Source organism: Petromyzon marinus, chromosome 21 (assembly GCF_048934315.1).
Source record: "Petromyzon marinus isolate PM22_M1 ecotype Great Lakes invasive population chromosome 21, UKy_Petmar_22M1.pri1.0, whole genome shotgun sequence".
In the NCBI taxonomy this organism is placed as follows: domain Eukaryota; kingdom Metazoa; phylum Chordata; class Hyperoartia; order Petromyzontiformes; family Petromyzontidae; genus Petromyzon; species Petromyzon marinus.
Genome location: NC_133687.1, coordinates 8,867,075 through 8,885,823, shown reverse-complemented (window position 1 = coordinate 8,885,823; position 18,749 = coordinate 8,867,075). Strand labels below are relative to the sequence as shown.

Below are 18,749 nucleotides of genomic sequence, written 5' to 3'. Positions count from 1 at the left end.
CGCGAATTTGTTTTTGGGCGAAAGTCAGCTGTTCTGGGATTTTTGTTCCTTGATAACCTTCACGGGCAGTCCTCAAAGAAATCAACGTTGCCGTTCAGCACGCACGGCCGACAGCTCTGGCGGTGAGAAAAAAAATTCACAAACATCTCGTGGTGTCTCGGCGCTGGTGGAAATGTTGTCGGTGTCTCCTGCAGGCAAAATTGGTCGCTCTTCTCGAGCGCACACGTTATTGCATGTAAACAATCATGCGATTCATAAGTTTTGGCAGAAGGCGATTGAAACATGGCAGAGTGCTTTGTTTGGGCACAATATAACAACAAAAAGCAGGATTGGCATTGGGACTAGATTCCCACGAGGTCGATTTAAGCCCCAAATCGCACGGTGGGGTCCTATAATTAAGCCACATTCACACAACTGGACAAAGCCACCAGTGGAGGCAAGATTTGTGATCTGCCAGACGAAAGCAAAGCATGAGAACGCGTCTTCAATACGCCCATTTCGTGTTCCCAAGTTGACACTCATAAATCTGTGGGTTTTTTTTTTGGAATGCAAAAAGCATCGCGATGCTAAATAATTGGCACCTCCCTATGCAGGGCGATGGAACGTTGTGATTCACAACCTGAAAATCTGCCAGCCAAAAGCTGACAGATCCAGGGGTGGAGGACTGAATTCCCGCTTAATTAGTGGGGCATAGCTCACTATTCGGAAGAAGAGAGGCCAAGTTAGACTATAGTAGGCAAGAGGAGAGCAGAGAAGGCGCTGAACGTTTGTTGCCGGCGTAAGCAAAATAAAATCAATCGCAAGAGAGGACGGAGCACAGAGGGAGACCCAGCGGGTAAGCGTGCACACTGAAAACAGTGAGATCAGAGAGAGAGCAAGGGGAGAGAGAGAGAGAGCAGTAGCTCCGGAATCAGAGTGACAGCAGACCGGAACAGAGGCTGAGAGAATACAGAGACAACTGTTACCAAGAAATAGAGAAGCAGAGAAGTTGTTAAGGGTGTGGAGACGAAATTCACGATGGTCACATTAGTAATAGTAATAATGCCTTTTCCTTGTTGAGTCTCATAGAGCCAAACTAAGGCACCATTAGGATCCGTAGGATAATATGCAAAACATTTCATAAAAAGGAATTGGCCAAACATCCCAATGTTGGACTCTCCTTGAGACTCGGCAAGGTTTTCCTGGACAAACGCGAACTCCGGGTCATCCCCGCAGCAGCGGCTTTGGGCTAACGGATCGAGCAAAGACGGTCACCTTGCATCGAGCGCTTTCAAATGGCGCTTCTGCGGCCGTCTGGAACGCTCTTCTCTTCCAATATTAGGAAGCCACTGGGAGCTCTGCACTTTTAAATCATCATCTAGATTAAAAATCTATTTCTTTAGAAGGGCTTTTTGCGCTTAGTTCGTTGTCCTTCCGCCGCACCTCCGATTAGCACGGTTGGCTACGTACGGTGCGAAAGAAGTTCTACATACGTACATACATTATTATTATTATTATTACTACTGCGACTAATCAGGAAGCTTCCGGGGTGCAGTGGACTCCCAGAAGTCGCCGGTCTGGTGCAAGTTTACGATATCCCCCCCCCACCCCCACCGTTTCGCCTGCGTCCACCCAACAGACAAAGACAAAGATCCCCCATATAGCCTTAACAGACTGTAGGGGCAAGTGCTGTTAGCGAGCACCTATGAAGGCCGGAACGGTACACGAGGGGGTGGGTGGCCAGCACCACGCCCGACCGCCTTTGTCTCCCTAGTGGCAATGTTTATACACCGCACCAGGTACTCATTTGAGGCTGAGTCGACCTAGGGGAGGCCCGGGACCGGTTCAGATAATCGTCACTGGTGTTGGCCGTGAGCGGGAATCGAACCCGGGTCGCCAGGTTCATAGCGCAGCGCGCTAACCGCTACACTATCGCACCCCATTAGAGTAAATGGGTACACACACAACGCAGTCAGTCGATCGCCAGGCACGCCCGCCCGCTCTTTATCCTCCAACACGTCTGGTTCCGCGTGGAAGAGCAGGCCAAGTGCCCCCCTCCCCCCCCACCCCACACCCCCCCCCCCCCCCCCCGAGAATTCGCTCCCACTTCACATTTTAAAACCGTTCTGATAATATTCGTGCCAAGTGACACTGGGCCCTGCTGGGACCGTGGGAACCTCTCTGGATGCGTCGCTGCGCTGTGATTGGCTCACGGCACAGGGACGTGCCGGCGTCAAACGACGCTGACAAGTGGCCACGGTCCCCCGAAAATTGTTCTTGCGCCGATTTATCTTTTCCGTTTCATGTAATGGCACTTTGACTTTTTTTCGTAGCTTTTGGCATTTCCGTGACCCGGGGTTTTAGTCTCGTGAAATGAGGCTCCCTATCCTGGACGTCTGCGAAAAAAAAAAAGCTCTTCATAGCTCGTCGGATTCCTCCAGTCGAAGTAAAGTTTACCGATTCTTCGGGGGGGTTCTCACTAGGTTGAACAACATTTAACTGGAGGCATGAACGTGGTCCCTAGGTTTGGTTTACAGACACCCGGGCGGGTACCTCCAGTTGGATCGGCTAAAGTTTGGCCCCTAGACGCGCGATGTGCTTGGAAGGAAGCAACAGACCTGGCAGAAGTCCCCCACTTTATGGCCGGCATTATTATTAATAACGAAGGTTTTATTGTTGGGTTAGATCCCGTCAGTTGAAATGTGTCGTTAAACCCGCCACTGCTCCGACACACAGCCAATTCGTAAGGTTTGTCACGTAAACAAAAGGTGCCAAAACGTTACTAGTTCAGCACACCGGTGTGCTGGAGGGTAAACCCGCAACAATAACAATTCGAGTACGGTGTTTCGCTGGTGATTACAACATCCAGCTCCATCAGGCGATCGCCAGTATTGTGAAAGAAAGTCCTCGTAATTCAGTGGGCGGATTTAACGGCACATTTATATTTACGCGATCGAACCTAAAATGACATTTATGTTATGTATATTATTGGTCGCGAAAGCCTACGTGTGAAACCGGCATTATTATTATTATTAAGAAATCTGCAAAAAATCCACCCAAAGATATGAGCCGTCTGAATCGCAATATATCTTTGTGTTTTCAGGTTGGCAAATAAATAACGGAATACACCATTACTTTGTGTAATTACCGGTCAACCAAAACGAGTCGTTTCTGTTTTCGTGCAGAGGAATAGTTTTGTGATAGCTAAGTTAGTTTTAATGTAAAGGTCATGATATCATGGCCAGGAAGAACGTAGCCTCTATCTCATTTGTGTTGAGTCTCAAAAAAAAAAAACAGAGGCAGGTTAAAACTGGTTAGTGCAGTCGATTGTACAACAAATTTCAGCGTATTAACGACGTCGCGAAGAACGGAACGTAACCTTTTTTTTACGTTGTTGCGAATTTTATCCAACGTGCGCTGGACCTAACGTGTGCATGGAACCCCCAAACACGTGCGTGCGTGCCTGCGTGTGTGCTCCCACGTGAAACCAGACTGGAGTGGCGGCTACAGCAGACCAAAGCACAACGGTGACTTCAAAACTCAAAACGGACTTTCGTAAAAAAAGAAAAGTAATATAAAATCGTGGGGCAGGATTGCGGTCGTTTTTGTGGTTTGTGTGCACGAGCTTGCGACCTGCGGTCGATCCTATCGATGCACGCACGCACGTGTGCGTGCGTGCGCACAGTCTTACGGATTCACGTCTGTGTGCGCGTCCTAGCGTGCGAGTGTGTGTGTGGTGCGTGTGTGTGTGGTGCGTGTGTGTGGTGTGCGTGTGTGTGTGTGTGGTGCGTGTGTGTGTGTGTGGTGCGTGTGTGTGTGTGTGTGGTGCGTGTGTGTGTGTGTGGTGCGTGTGTGTGTGTGTGGTGCGTGTGTGTGGTGCGTGCGAGTGTGTGTGTGGTGCGTGCGTGTGTGTGTGGTGCGAGTGTGTGTGTGTGGTGCGTGTGTGTGTGGTGCGTGTGTGTGTGTGTGTGGTGCGTGTGTGTGTGTGGTGCGTGTGTGTGTGTGTGTGGTGCGTGTGTGTGTGTGGTGCGTGTGTGTGTGTGGTGCGTGTGTGTGTGTGTGTGGTGCGTGTGTGTGTGTGGTGCGTGTGTGTGTGTGGTGCGTGTGTGTGTGTGTGTGGTGGGTGTGTGTGTGTGTGTGGTGCGTGTGTGTGTGTGTGTGGTGCGTGTGTGTGTGTGGTGCGTGTGTGTGTGTGTGTGGTGCGTGTGTGTGTGTGGTGCGTGTGTGTGTGTGGTGCGTGCATTTCCCTAGCAGTGCGTGTCCGTGTGCGCGTCCTCCTCTGCTGGCCCTATCCGACGCACGAGCTGCGTCGCTCGACGTGGACTTCCCCACTCGGGGGGGGGGGGGGGGGCTGGGGGGGGCTGGGGGGGGGCGTGAAGCTCGCGTGATGCTGCTGCTGCTGGCTGCGTGAGGGGTCCGTGTGTTCGTGCGTGCGCGTGTACGCCGTCATACGCGTGCGTCGCCGTCGCGGGTCCGTGCACGCGCTCGCCCCGAGGAGCCGCCCCGCCCCTAGTGCTGCTTCTTGGTGCGCCGCCCGACGCTGCGGTGGTAGAAGCAGGCGACGAGCGTGAAGAGGGCGCGCGAGGTCAGCAGCAGGGCCAGGTTTTCCGGAGCGGTGCCCCGCTCCCACACGGCAAACACCGTCACTGCCCGGGTGGGACGACGACGGCGGCGGCGGCGGCGGCGAGAGAGAGCGGGAGAGAGAGAGCGGGAGAGAGAGAGCGGGAGAGAGAGGGGGAGAGAGAGTGGGAGAGAGAGAAGGGGAGAGAGAGGGGGAGAGCGGGAGAGAGAGGGGGAGAGAGAGCGGGAGAGAGAGTGGGAGAGAGGGGGAGAGAGAGAGCGGGAGAGAGAGCGGGAGAGAGAGGGGGAGAGAGAGGGGGAGAGAGAGCGGGAGAGAGAGGCGAGAGAGAGGGGGAGAGAGGGGGGAGAGAGAAGGGGAGAGATAGCGGGAGAGAGAGCGGGAGAGAGAGTGGGAGAGAGAGCGGGAGAGAGAGGGGGAGAGAGAGGGGGAGAGTGAGTGGGAGAGTGAGCGGGAGAGAGAGCGGGAGAGAGAGGGGAGAGAGAGGGGGAGAGAGAGAGAGCGGGAGAGAGAGGGGAGAGAGAGGGGGAGAGAGTGGAAGAGAGGGGGGAGAGAGAGTGGGAGAGAGAGGGGGAGAGAGAGCGGGAGAGAGAGGGGGAGAGAGAGGGGGAGAGAGAGCGGGAGAGAGAGGCGAGAGAGAGGGGGAGAGAGAGGGGGAGAGAGAAGGGGAGAGATAGCGGGAGAGAGAGCGGGAGAGAGAGTGGGAGAGAGAGCGGGAGAGAGAGGGGGAGAGAGAGGGGGAGAGTGAGTGGGAGAGTGAGCGGGAGAGAGAGCGGGAGAGAGAGGGGAGAGAGAGGGGGAGAGAGAGAGAGCGGGAGAGAGAGGGGAGAGAGAGGGGGAGAGAGAGTGGAAGAGAGGGGGGAGAGAGAGTGGGAGAGAGAGGGGGAGAGAGAGCGGGAGAGAGAGGGGGAGAGAGAGGGGGAGAGAGAGCGGGAGAGAGAGGCGAGAGAGAGGGGGAGAGAGAGGGGGAGAGAGAAGGGGAGAGATAGCGGGAGAGAGAGCGGGAGAGAGAGTGGGAGAGAGAGCGGGAGAGAGAGGGGGAGAGAGAGGGGGAGAGTGAGTGGGAGAGTGAGCGGGAGAGAGAGCGGGAGAGAGAGGGGAGAGAGAGGGGGAGAGAGAGAGAGCGGGAGAGAGAGGGGAGAGAGAGGGGGAGAGAGAGTGGAAGAGAGGGGGGAGAGAGAGTGGGAGAGAGAGGGGGAGAGAGAGCGGGAGAGAGAGGGGGAGAGAGAGCGGGAGAGAGAGCGGGAGAGATAGTGGGAGAGAGAGGGGGAGAGAGAGCGGGAGTGAGAGTGGGAGAGAGAGGGGGAGAGAGAGCGGGAGAGAGAGCGGGAGAGTGAGCGGGAGAGAGAGGGGGAGAGAGAGCGGGAGAGAGAGGGGGAGAGAGAGCGGGAGAGAGAGGGGGAGAGAGAGCGGGAGAGAGAGCGGGAGAGAGAGCGGGAGAGAGAGGGGGAGAGAGAGCGGGAGAGAGAGGGGGAGAGAGAGGGGGAGAGAGAGAGCGGGAGAGAGAGGGGAGAGAGAGGGGGAGAGAGAGAGCGGGAGAGAGAGGGGAGAGAGAGGGGGAGAGAGAGAGCGGGAGAGAGAGGGGAGAGAGAGGGGGAGAGAGAGCGGGAGAGAGGGCGGGAGAGAGGGCGGGAGAGAGAGGCGAGAGAGAGTGGGAGAGAGAGTGGGAGAGAGAGCGGGAGAGAGAGCGGGAGAGGGCGTGATACACGCACAACCCAAATATACAGTGTGCTTCAAAAAAATGTTTTCAATAGTAACAATAAACGGATAATAATACACTACTCATTGGTTTTTTCGGTAAAGTCACATATGTAGAAATACAATAAAATTATATTAAAACAAAAAACAATCACGACGTTTCGATCACAACGCAAGCGATCTTCATCAGGTGTCAAGAACAAATCACAGAGGCAAATACAACAAAAAGATGAGAGACGAGAATTCAACAAACCTGAAAAAACATTACGTGAAGCACATCCAGTCAGCCCAACAACACAGTTAGACACCCCCCAGGTGAGGGGCTAGGGCACCCAGCCCCCCCGCACTTCTCTGGCCGCCCGTTTGCACGCAGCGAGGTGCGCACGCAGCGAGCTGTGCACGCAGCGAGCTGTGCACGCAGCGAGGTGCGCACGCAGCGAGCTGCGCACGCAGCGAGCTGTGCACGCAGCGAGCTGTGCACGCAGCGAGCTGTGCACGCAGCGAGGTGCGCACGCAGCGAGGTGCGCACGCAGCGAGCTGTGCACGCAGCGAGCTGTGCACGCAGCGAGGCGCGCACGCAGCGAGCTGTGCACGCAGCAAGCTGTGCACACAGCGAGCTGTGCACACAGCGAGCTGTGCACGCAGCGAGCTGTGCACGCAGCGAGGCGCGCACGCAGCGAGCTGTGCACGCAGCGAGGTGCGCACGCAGGGTGAACACAGCCAGAGGCCCTCGCGCGTTTTGCCAGTGAGATGTCAGAGTCACATCTCGTTTTTGTTTCAGTGTAAAACAACCGAGTTGAAGGTTATTTCGTCTCAATTCTTTACGTCATGGAGGGTTTCACGTAGCGCTTTACAAGAATTATAAATGGTACATTCGTGTCGGCTGATGGGGGAAAGGGATGGGGTTTTGAGTGTTGGGGAGGGGGATGGCAAGGGAGGGTGATGGTAGGGAAAGTGAGGGGCTGGTGAGGTTATGAAGTGCACGGTTAAATTTTGATTTAAAGCTTTCGTGACTGCAGTGATTCATATGTTTGGTTCTTTCGGTAAAGTCACGTTGAAGGGAAGCAATAAAATAATAAAATATATTTCATTGTTTCCCTTCAACGTGACTTTACCGAAAGAACCAAAAATATAAGTGTAAGGTTGTTTTAAGGTTTTAATGATGAGGGAAGGAAGCGGTCGAGCGATACGCCGTTGAGCAGAGCCTTAAATGTTCACGTCTGGCTTCGAGAGCCCCGCGTTCTTCGACACTTGGCAAGCGCGAGGAAGCTCCAGCAAGCCTTCTGACCCGCCGTCAAAAGGGGATGCCTGCATGCTCCTGCGAGGTTAAATACACCTGACTGACCGTGAGCTCCACTTAAAAATAAAAGTTACTTTTTAAACGTGCCCCCATCGGCCCCGCCGGCATCCCCCGTGAGTGCGTCAACCTCGGTGAGCAAACTCTGCGTCGGCTTCCTCGGCAGAGTCCGCCTCGACCCGAATCGATGCCGGCGAACCTGTCAGACGCGTGAACGTGCACACGCGCTTTGGAACTTCTTTCGCACCGTACGCAGCCAACCGTGCTGATCGAGGGCTGCGGGTGGAAGGACATCAAACTCGAGGCGAGCTGGCGGGAGGCCCCGGACGCTTCGGGTGCGATTTCGCTTCGCGTCCAGCCCTGGATTGCCACGCATCGCTACCGTACCGCACGTTCGTACGGTACCGCGCGTTCGTACGGTACCGCGCGTTCGTACGGTACCGCGCGTTGAACTTCTTCCGCACCGTACGTAGCCAATCGGTCGGAGGCGGTGGGCGGGCGGTTGCAGTTTCTAGAACAAATGCTTTCTTTTTTCGATCCACATTTAACCGCCTGGGGTTAGGGGGGCCTGCCCCGACTCACTACTCCGTCCGCCCAGCGACGGCGTCAAGAGGCCGAACGGCGACGGCGATCCCGGCCGGCCACGAACGCCGAGCGGTGGTTGGGGGCCCGAGAAATGTCACGACGGAGTTCTCCTCACCTCCCATCTGCACGATAAAGTAAGATGCCTGCAGGGCCAGGCTCCATCGGATGATGGCCTTGTCTGCCGTGTAGAAGGCGTTCCACAGCACCAGCGAGATGCCTGCAGCAAAGGGGGGGGGGGGTGGGGGGGGGCGTGGACGTGGGGACAAGGCAAGCGACGGCCAATGCTGTGACCGTGGATTTGCGTATGCACATGTACACACATGTCTGTACATGTATGTGGGGAGCGGTGGTGTAGCAGTTCGCGCGCTGCGCTACGCACCCGGCGACCCTAGTTCGATTCCCGCTCACGGCCAACACCGGTGTGACGATTATCTGAACCGGTCCTGGACCTCCCCTAGGTCGGCTCAAATTAGTACCTGGTGCGGTGTGTAAAAACATCGCCACTGGGGAGACAAAGGCGGCCGGGCGTGGTGCTGGCCACCCACCCCCTCGTGTGCCGTGCCAGCTTTCATAGGTGCTCACTAACAGCACTTGCCCCAACAGTCTGTTAAGACTATACAGGGGATCTTCGTCTGCATATGTACACGTATGTACCGTGTGTTTGTGTGTGTGGGGCACGGCAGCACAATGGCCAGCGCGCTGCGTTACGAAACCCGGCGACCCGAGTTCGATTCCCGCTCATGGCCAACAACAGCGGCGAATATTTGAACCGGCCCTGGGGGTCTACCCCTAGGTCGACTCAGCCTCAAGTGAGTACCTCGCGCGATGTGTAAACGAAGGCGACCGGGCGTGGTGCTGACCACGTGCCGGCCTTCACAGGCGCTGCTACTCGCTGACGGCACTTCCCAGCAACAGTCCGTTGAAGGCTACACGGGAGATCTTTTAACGCGCGTGTGTGTGTGTATGAGTGTGTGCATGCCTGTGACTCACACAGCAAAGTTCCTCCATACAGCCTCATGGACAGAGAGCCCTGGGTGCTCCTTTCCTCGAACAGCACTTCGTAAAGCTTGTCCGGGATTACCAGCGCCTGGAAAACGTAACCCACCCCCCCCTCACTCACATCGTCGTCGTCACGTTCCGCAGTTACATCACTCCGCATGAGTCCCTGCCCCACTAGGTCGTTGCCCACACTGGCTGCAGGGAAATTTCGGAAAACTCAGAACACATTCAAGGGATTCGCCAAACTCAGGCGGCGGTGCGTACCGGTTCAACCAAGTATTTTGTTTAACAGAATATTTTGATTAAATCGGATAATCCGCGTGGGAATGGCTCTAAACTACGAGATGGATTTGAACATTTTAATCACGGTTTGCTTTGGACCAGGTGACACACACTCGTTCAAGTTTTCTTTAATTCTTTCAGATGCTAAATTTTGATTTAAAGCTTTCGTGACTGCAGGGATTCATATTCTTGGTTCTTTCGGTAAAGTCACGTAGAAGGGATTATTTCGATTTGATGTGTCGGAATCAGAGTCGTTATTCATCCCGGAGGTGGAATCCGATGAGCCATAAAGCTCCTTCTCTAAAAGATGCCCAGAAGGGGCACGTGGGTCAGAAAAGTTACAACGAGAAACGATACAGAAACATGACACGAGTGCAAAGTGTAGGGACCAAGTGAGAATTCAATGAGACCGGGGTGGTTCTCATTTGCACGGGAACTGGGTTGCACAAAGACTCTGCAAAATGACGTTTTTGCCAAATTCTATTTAGGGTTCTTCTTCTTTTTAATCTTATTCTTCTTAATCTTCTTCTTCTTAATCTTCTTCTTAATCTTCTTCTTCTTAATCTTCTTCTTAATCTTCTTCTTTCTTCTTCTTCTTCTTCTTTTTCTTCTTCTTCTTCTTAATCTTCTTCTTAATCTTCTTCTTCTTTCTTCTTCTTCTTCTTCTTAATCTTCTTCTTCTTAATCTTCTTCTTCTTAATCTTCTTCTTCTTCTTTCTTCTTCTTAATCTTCTTCTTCTTAATCTTCTTCTTCTCTTTAATCTTCTTCTTTCGTATGGCTGGTTGTAGATGCAGAGCCATACACTATGAGACCTCCTTTGCCAGTAGCAAGATATAGTAATAGGTTTTTACCCTTTTATCTGGCACCAAAACTGACAGATAAAGGCGTACGCCTTTTGGCGTCATTTGGTCCAACACCAGTGGAGACTAAAGGGCTCTAAGAATAGCCGTCTCGGGTGTGGACCAATCAATTTCAAGGACAGTGCATATTATTATCAGTGGTCTCTTTTTGCTTGCATTTTGACTGCTTGTGTTGTGGTTGTTGCAATCATTATCCCTTGTATAAAGGTGTCAGTTTTGGTGCCAGATAAAAGGGTAAAAACCTATTACTATATGCAGAGAAATAACCACAATTTCACGTCCAAGTGGATCAAGCTGGATAATTAACTGCGTCAGGAGCAGCGGAGTGCATCATCATCATCATCGCCGCCGTGTCTCCTTCGTCGTTATACGTTGCATGGGTCTGTTCTTGATGACCACAGTCGCACACTACTGGAGAGTTTTTTTTTCCATTTGTGCATCAGGTATCTGCATCTGCCATGATGCGTTTTAGGGTGGACCATGAGCTTTGTGGAAGATCAAATCCAGGGATCTTGTGCGTTGCGTCTTTCACGAGGTGTTTTGTTTGTGAGTTCATTTGTGCGTGGGAGGAAACGGCGTGGCCTGGACTAGGGCTTGCGTGCAAAGATAGAATGCTCAAATTTCACAAAAAAACAACCCATCAGAAATATTACTGCATGGCAACATAAAGGTAACTAGTTTGCTCAGATCATCACGGTTCCCTCACTGTTTGATACACCAAGCCTGCCTCCAAGTTGCCAGGTTAACCAGATGCAGAGCAATACACTATGAGACCTCCTTTGCCAGTAGCAAGATATAGTAATAGGTTTTTACCCTTTTATCTGGCACCAAAACTGACAGATAAAGGCGTACGCCTTTTGGCGTCATTTGGTCCAACACCAGTGGAGACTAAAGGGCTCTAAGAATAGCCGTCTCGGGTGTGGACCAATCAATTTCAAGGACAGTGCATATTATTATCAGTGGTCTCTTTTTGCTTGCATTTTGACTGCTTGTGTTGTGGTTGTTGCAATCATTATCCCTTGTATAAAGGTGTCAGTTTTGGTGCCAGATAAAAGGGTAAAAACCTATTACTATATGCAGAGAAATAACCACAATTTCACGTCCAAGTGGATCAAGCTGGATAATTAACTGCGTCAGGAGCAGCGGAGTGCATCATCATCATCATCGCCGCCGTGTCTCCTTCGTCGTTATACGTTGCATGGGTCTGTTCTTGATGACCACAGTCGCACACTACTGGAGAGTTTTTTTTCCATTTGTGCATCAGGTATCTGCATCTGCCATGATGCGTTTTAGGGTGGACCATGAGCTTTGTGGAAGATCAAATCCAGGGATCTTGTGCGTTGCGTCTTTCACGAGGTGTTTTGTTTGTGAGTTCATTTGTGCGTGGGAGGAAACGGCGTGGCCTGGACTAGGGCTTGCGTGCAAAGATAGAATGCTCAAATTTCACAAAAAAACAACCCATCAGAAATATTACTGCATGGCAACATAAAGGTAACTAGTTTGCTCAGATCATCACGGTTCCCTCACTGTTTGATACACCAAGCCTGCCTCCAAGTTGCCAGGTTAACCAGGACATTTGCTAGGCCCGGGGTTAATCGCGGCCAAGAGATGGGACATGTGTGACGCTATGCCACTGTGTCCTGACCCCAGGACAATGGGTAAGTTCGATTGCGATAATTCTTCTCAAACTCGCCGTTGAGCTGAAAATTATAACAATAATCGTGACGTTAAACGCTTAAACTGTACATGCCATGATTTAATTCATATGGATATTAACTATTTTAACTTACTATTTTTACTTTTACAGGTAAGGCCCACTGAGCTATATAAGCTCTTTTTCAGAAGTGACCTGGCCACAAAATGATAGCTCAACGAAGTGGCTTATCATCATGTGGAAATTTACAGCAGCCAAATACTCTAAAGGCGTGATGTTGATTCTAACTGTGGAGGGAAAAACAGGAGAACCCAGATAAAAATCCAGGTAACCACGGAGAGGGAGACATGCAAACTCTAAATAAGCAACAGCCGTCAGGGTTGGGATTGAACCCACGACCTCCTGCATACCAGGCGAGGGAGTTAACATCTCACCACCGCGGTGGCCCATGTTGGGTGGTGGAGGGCTCTTAACGACACAAATGTGCCCAAGTAAAATTAGGTGGCCTAACCCAAAAAAATAAATACATGAATCGGATTGTTCCAATCGTTGGCAGAACGGAGAAATCATTGCACGCTGCTTCTGCGCAAAGGGAGGAAAAGTGAATAATTCCGTCGAAATCGCTTTCTCAAAGACACTGAAAATCGAAAACTCACCATGCCCGCGATGACTGTGAACATCGTGGCCGATACGAGTTGCCACAACCTGCGGTGGGGGCAGAGGTGCGTCACAACGGGGTATCGTTAAAACGGATGATCAGCGAGGAAATGGCTCAAAACTACGAGGTGGATTTAAAATTTGTAAAAGCAAGGTTTGCTCTGCACAGACCCCCCTAACGCCAAAGGCCAAAACATTTTCTTAGTCAATATATAATCTTCTTTGGTTCATGGTCCAGGTGATATCCACTCATTAAAAGTTTTCTTTCATTCTTTCGGGCGCGTTGAGTTTCGAGATTATTCGATTCGATGAGCCAGAACGTTTATTTTGTACTGCAGGAGGAATCCGATGAGCTATGAAGCTCTTTGTTCACAGATATCCAGCAGGGACATGGCGTCAGAACGTTACGACAACGAACAGTGACAAAAACACGATATGAGTGCAAAGTAGATGATAGGAAATGGAAGGCAAACCACAAAACAAACACAAAAACTAAACGTATTTTTTTTTATTTTACCGGCAAAGCCCACTGAGCTATGAGCTTCTTTTTCAGAAGCGACCCGGCCACATGATTGCCCAACGAATAAATATTCAATTGGAATCGACTACAGGGAGCGCTGGTGCACAGCGATGATCCAGTGATTTGGAGGCAAAAGAGGGAACTGTGGAGGGTATTTGGCCTACTCGTCCACGTTGACCTGAGCCGCCAAATGAAGTGTGGTGAACACGTTTATCCCGTCGTCTAGACGTTCCCGTTCGTTTAGACGTTCCCGTTCGTTTAGACGTTCCAGGAGATGGAATCGAATCCCTGCGCACTTAACCAGTTCGACACACGGGAGTCTGTTTATTTTCAATTGAAATAGTTTCTTTTTTGCAACAAAACAAGAGCCCAGTACAAGGCACAGCCTGCAACAAGGGGGGGGGGGCGGGGGGTGGTGCACGGGGGGGGGGGGGGTTTACAAAAAACTCCGCGGACTGAGGCCCTGGCCTCAATACTCCTGGGCCCGTAGATGGGGCAACTCGGGAGTGCGTTGCCGGACCGTGCGTCACACAACGCAAGGTCATTCCGACCGCATGCCGCGCGATCAAGAATTGCCATGGGCGCCGTCGCTGTGCGAAGGTGTCGCACGGCGGGAACATAAGTGTTGGGTCACGTTGAGGTTCGTGTGAATGAGAGCACGCACGCGCGGCGGTGAACGAGAGACGTGTGGCAACTTGCCTGAGCCCCAGCGGTTCCCGTAGCCCAAACTTTGACTCGTTCCCCAACACCTGGCTTATCTGAGGGAGCGGGAATGTAAAGGTGGGGGGGGGGGGGGAAAGCAGCAACAACGACAACAACAACAATCTGAAAATTCAAATCAACTTGCAAAAAAAATAACAACAACGTACGGACGGGTGAAAGTGCGACGCGTTAACATTTTTTTTTTGTTTTCATGGCTTGCCGCAACCACGAATGCAAGTCCACGGAACGCTCGATACGGAATCGCGATCCTCCGCTGGCAGTGGCGTACAAGCACGAAGAACGACGATGAGTAATAAAGAGCAGTAATAATGATACCACAAAATGCGACACGTTCGACAGAAACGCCGCCCTAAATGGATGCGCATCGATTGTGACGGGCGTCGCTTCGCGGCAATGGCCCTCCCGCATGGTGGTGACATCGCCCGAAACGTTGCCGATTGCATTCGCGTCATTTCTGTTTTTTGCGCGGTGAGAAGGGTGCGGCGAATCGTGCGGAACGTAAGCGCAAGACACAACGTAAACACACGCAGAAGGGGAGGCGCACACAATGTCCCAGCGGGGCAGAAGAAGCAACACAAAACGCCGAAAACACACAACGAATCGATTACACTTCCTACAATTCATTCTAACCGTTTGTTGATTATCCGAGTGGTTATTGGGAAATATCTTCTTTGGTTCTTTCGGTAAAGTCACGTAGAATGAGAATAAAATAATAAATTGATAAAATAAAATAACACAATATTATTGTGTTATTATTGTGTATTATTGTGTTATTTTATTTTATCAATTTATTATTTTATTCTCATTCCACGTGACTTTACCGAAAGAACCAAAGAAGATGAATCATTGCAGTCACGAAAGCTTTAAATCGAAAAAATATTGGGAAATAATTAGACATGACCGGTGGGTCGCCACTGTGTGTAATCCAACCACCACCGTACAGGTACGCAATATTCCGTCGTGCTATCTGCTATGGAGAATTAACCCCCGCTCTTGTCTTCACATCTGATGGGCTCACAACGATGACATCACCTTTACTCTGTTTAAAGACCGAAACAGGATGGACTTTAAATTTTGATTTAAAGCTTTCGTGACTGCAGTAATTCATATTCTTAGTTTTTTTTCGGTAAAGTCACGTTGAAGAGAAACAACAAAATAATATAATATATATAAAACAATAAAAATTCTCACGACGTTTCGACCATAACTCAAACGGTCACCTGAAGATAACCCCACCATGCTAATGGGTTTCACTCAAACGGTCACCTGAAGATGACCGTTTGAGTTATGGTCGAAACGTCGTGAGAATTTTTATTGTTTTATATATATTATATTATTTTGTTGTTTCTCTTCAACGTGACTTTACCGAAAAAAAAACTAAGAATAGGATGGACTTTCTTCAGAGTTCTGGCTAATTCGCCTGACGAAGCTGGTTGTTGTATTCAATTCGTACTCGAATTGTAAATGCTGTGGGTTTACTCTCCAACGCACCGGTGCGCTAAAGCAGTCGCTAATTGGCAAGTTTTGTTTACGTGACAAACCTTATTCTCATTCCACGTGACTTTACCGAAAGAACCAAAGAAGATGAATCATTGCAGTCACGAAAGCTTTAAATCGAAAAAATATTGGGAAATAATTAGACATGACCGGTGGGTCGCCACTGTGTGTAATCCAACCACCACCGTACAGGTACGCAATATTCCGTCGTGCTATCTGCTATGGAGAATTAACCCCCGCTCTTGTCTTCACATCTGATGGGCTCACAACGATGACATCACCTTTACTCTGTTTAAAGACCGAAACAGGATGGACTTTAAATTTTGATTTAAAGCTTTCGTGACTGCAGTAATTCATATTCTTAGTTTTTTTCGGTAAAGTCACGTTGAAGAGAAACAACAAAATAATATAATATATAAAACAATAAAAATTCTCACGACGTTTCGACCATAACTCAAACGGTCACCTGAAGATAACCCCACCATGCTAATGGGTTTCACTCAAACGGTCACCTGAAGATGACCGTTTGAGTTATGGTCGAAACGTCGTGAGAATTTTTATTGTTTTATATATATTATATTATTTTGTTGTTTCTCTTCAACGTGACTTTACCGAAAAAAAAACTAAGAATAGGATGGACTTTCTTCAGAGTTCTGGCTAATTCGCCTGACGAAGCTGGTTGTTGTATTCAATTCGTACTCGAATTGTAAATGCTGTGGGTTTACTCTCCAACGCACCGGTGCGCTAAAGCAGTCGCTAATTGGCAAGTTTTGTTTACGTGACAAACCTTGCTATTTTGACACGATATAACCCCCCCCCAAAAAACCCTCTATTATACTCTAGAGAATGTGCGTCGCTGAAAATGTCCTTCGGCTTTTGTGGTGGTTGTTGTCGTTGTTGTTGTTGCCGGCTACTAATACGACGGCGGTGCTGGTGGTTGTCACTGAAGTATTTCCAGCCTGTGGTGCCTTCATTCTTCCCTTCATCAACGAACGACAGTGCGGCCCTGCAGCTTACGGACAGCCGGGGGACACGGTCTTAGGACAAACAACACAAACACTAAAAAAAAACCCCACCATGCTAATGGGTTTCACAACCCGCTCTCATCTCTGGGTTGAAATTACGGCTCATTGAAAACACGTTCGATTTTTTTGTTGCCGTGCTGCACTCAAAATCCTTTAATTCAACGGGCTATTTACACTTCTGAGAGAGGTACACACGTGGGTGGGCGGGCGGGTGGGCGGGCACCTGCGTGGGTGCGTGTCGGGGGTCCACGTGCACTCGTCTATTGAGCGAGGCCGTGAATAGGCGACGTTCATGGAACGGATGGAAACCCGTTCTAGCGGGGCCGTGGAGGTCGTGGTGAGGTCGTGGAGGGTGAGGACGTGGAGGGTGAGGACGTGGAGGGTGAGGACGTGGAGGAAGTGGTGAGGACGTGGAGGGTGAGGACGTGGAGCGTGAAAACGTGGAGGGTGAGGATGTGGATGTAGTGGTGAGGACGTGGAGGGTGACGACGTGGAGCGTGAGGACGTGGAGGGTGAGGACATGGAGGAAGTGGTGAGGACGTGGAGGGTGAGGACGTGGAAGGGTGAGGATGTGGAGGTAGTGGTTGAGGATGTGGAGGGCGAGGACGTGGAGCGTGAGGACGTGGAGGGTGAGGATGTGGTTGTAGTGGTGAGGACGTGGACGTTGTGTGGAGGAAGTGGAGGGTGAGGACGTGTAGGGTGAGGACGTGGAGGGTGAGGACGTGGAGGTAGTGGTGAGGACGTGGACGTTGTGTGGAGGAAGTGGAGGGTGAGGACGTGGAGGTAGTGGTGAGGATGTAGAGGTAGTGGCGAGGGCTTGGAGAGTGAGGATGTGGAGGGTGAGGATTTGAAATCAATGTTAATCAATAAATACCCTGCAGCTTGGACAGAATTTTTTTTCGACTGACGACAGTACAATTACACCACCGCTGTCGGCTCGTGGAGGGCCTCAACAACACATGCGGCCCAACCCCACGATTGATCACGAATCATACTATTGGCTGCATTTCATTCCCTGAACGTGAACGCAGTGAATCTATGAAAAAGGAAGCGAAGCATCAATCCGAAAACTTAAAACCCCCCAAAAAAAACAACTGAAAACGGTCAAAGTAAACGCGAGGCCCCCCTTTTTTTTCTCTTTCAAAAAATGGAAATAATAAAATAAAATGTTCCCCCGTTTCGCTGCGGCATTGAGCAACAAACGGAGAAGTCGCCGATCCTTTGAAGTGCCCTTTGATCCAATTCCCCCCACTCGACGTCTCACGACGTTCTTCCCCACTCACATGGGAGACGTACGCACCCGCGTTCGGGACTGTACGGGCCCGCTAACGGGAACGTAACAATCCTTGCATTGAACGTTACATTGCGACTGTGGTGGAACGAAAACGTCTCAAAGGGGACATTTTGTCGTTGTTGTTGTTGTTGCTCGGCCTAGGGGACCCACCGATAGCAAGCTTGTCGCTCGATGTGTCCCACAAAGTAAACGCGGCGCTCGCCTGCAACTGGGCATTTCGGTTGTCCTTCCCACACGCCCCTCCGCACCTTTCACAGATGTTCAGCGTGGGCGGATCAGCAAGTTACAACAGCAAAACAAAACAAGAACAACAACAACAACGACAACAGAAAAAAAACCCCATTGGGAGTGCAAAATAGAGAAAAAGCTAAGCAAATCACTGAAATATAAATAAGTAATACGTTAATGCTATGAATCCGATTTATCGAGATGAGGCAAGGCAGGAAGAAAAAAAACAACAACGAAAACCAGTCACAGGCCACACCAAGATAACGCCACGTAGACAGTCCCACAATAGAATGGCACCTGATGGCAAAGTCATCGATGCGAGTGAACGACGGAAGCGGTGCAAAACATTTGAGAGGAGAAAAAAAAAACACCTGAACAGCTCACGAAAATAAACGACGGGCGCTTCGTCGCGTCCCATCCATCGAGCTGGGCCACGGGCCTTGCTCACCTGCCTGTCTCCGTGCCCTTAACTGGCTACCCCCCATCGCCAGCAGGGTCACATACAAGATCGCCTGCCTCTGCCACCGCGCCCTCACATCTGCCTGCCCGCCGTGCCTCTCTTCACTATTGACGACTTGCAGCTCGGCACACGGCAGACAGATGCCTGCGTCGCGCGACTCACGACCTCCTCTTGATACCAAGATCCGGGATGGTCATTGTCTACGCGCCGCTTCTCGGTGGCAGCCCCAACAGTCTGGAACGCCGTCCCTCTGCACATTCGCAGCATCACCTCAATCGTCTCCTTCAAGAGACACTTTAGAACTCACCTCTACAACCACGCTTTCGAGTGACTCTGAGCTTCGCTCCGGGGCCTCTGAGTTGCGGCCGTTAACGCCTGCAAATTTGCGCGTGTTATAAATTGCATTATTGT

The 18,749-nt window shown here is 50.9% G+C and overlaps 1 protein-coding gene across 1 annotated transcript in view; it reads right to left on the bottom strand.

Moving 5' to 3' along the window:
• Positions 1 to 2,615: 2,615 nt before the first annotated feature.
• LOC116944463 (tumor protein p53-inducible protein 11-like) overlaps positions 2,616 to 18,749 on the bottom strand; it is a 35,903-nt gene continuing 19,769 nt past the window's right edge. Inside the window, exons 3-7 of the mRNA XM_032958090.2 lie at positions 13,811 to 13,869; positions 12,591 to 12,639; positions 9,129 to 9,225; positions 8,254 to 8,355; positions 2,616 to 4,625 (exon numbers count right to left, since the gene is read on the bottom strand). Of these exons, the coding sequence (XP_032813981.1) occupies positions 4,489 to 4,625; positions 8,254 to 8,355; positions 9,129 to 9,225; positions 12,591 to 12,639; positions 13,811 to 13,869 (444 nt within the window). The 3' untranslated portion in view covers positions 2,616 to 4,488. The remainder of the gene's footprint in view (positions 4,626 to 8,253; positions 8,356 to 9,128; positions 9,226 to 12,590; positions 12,640 to 13,810; positions 13,870 to 18,749) is intronic.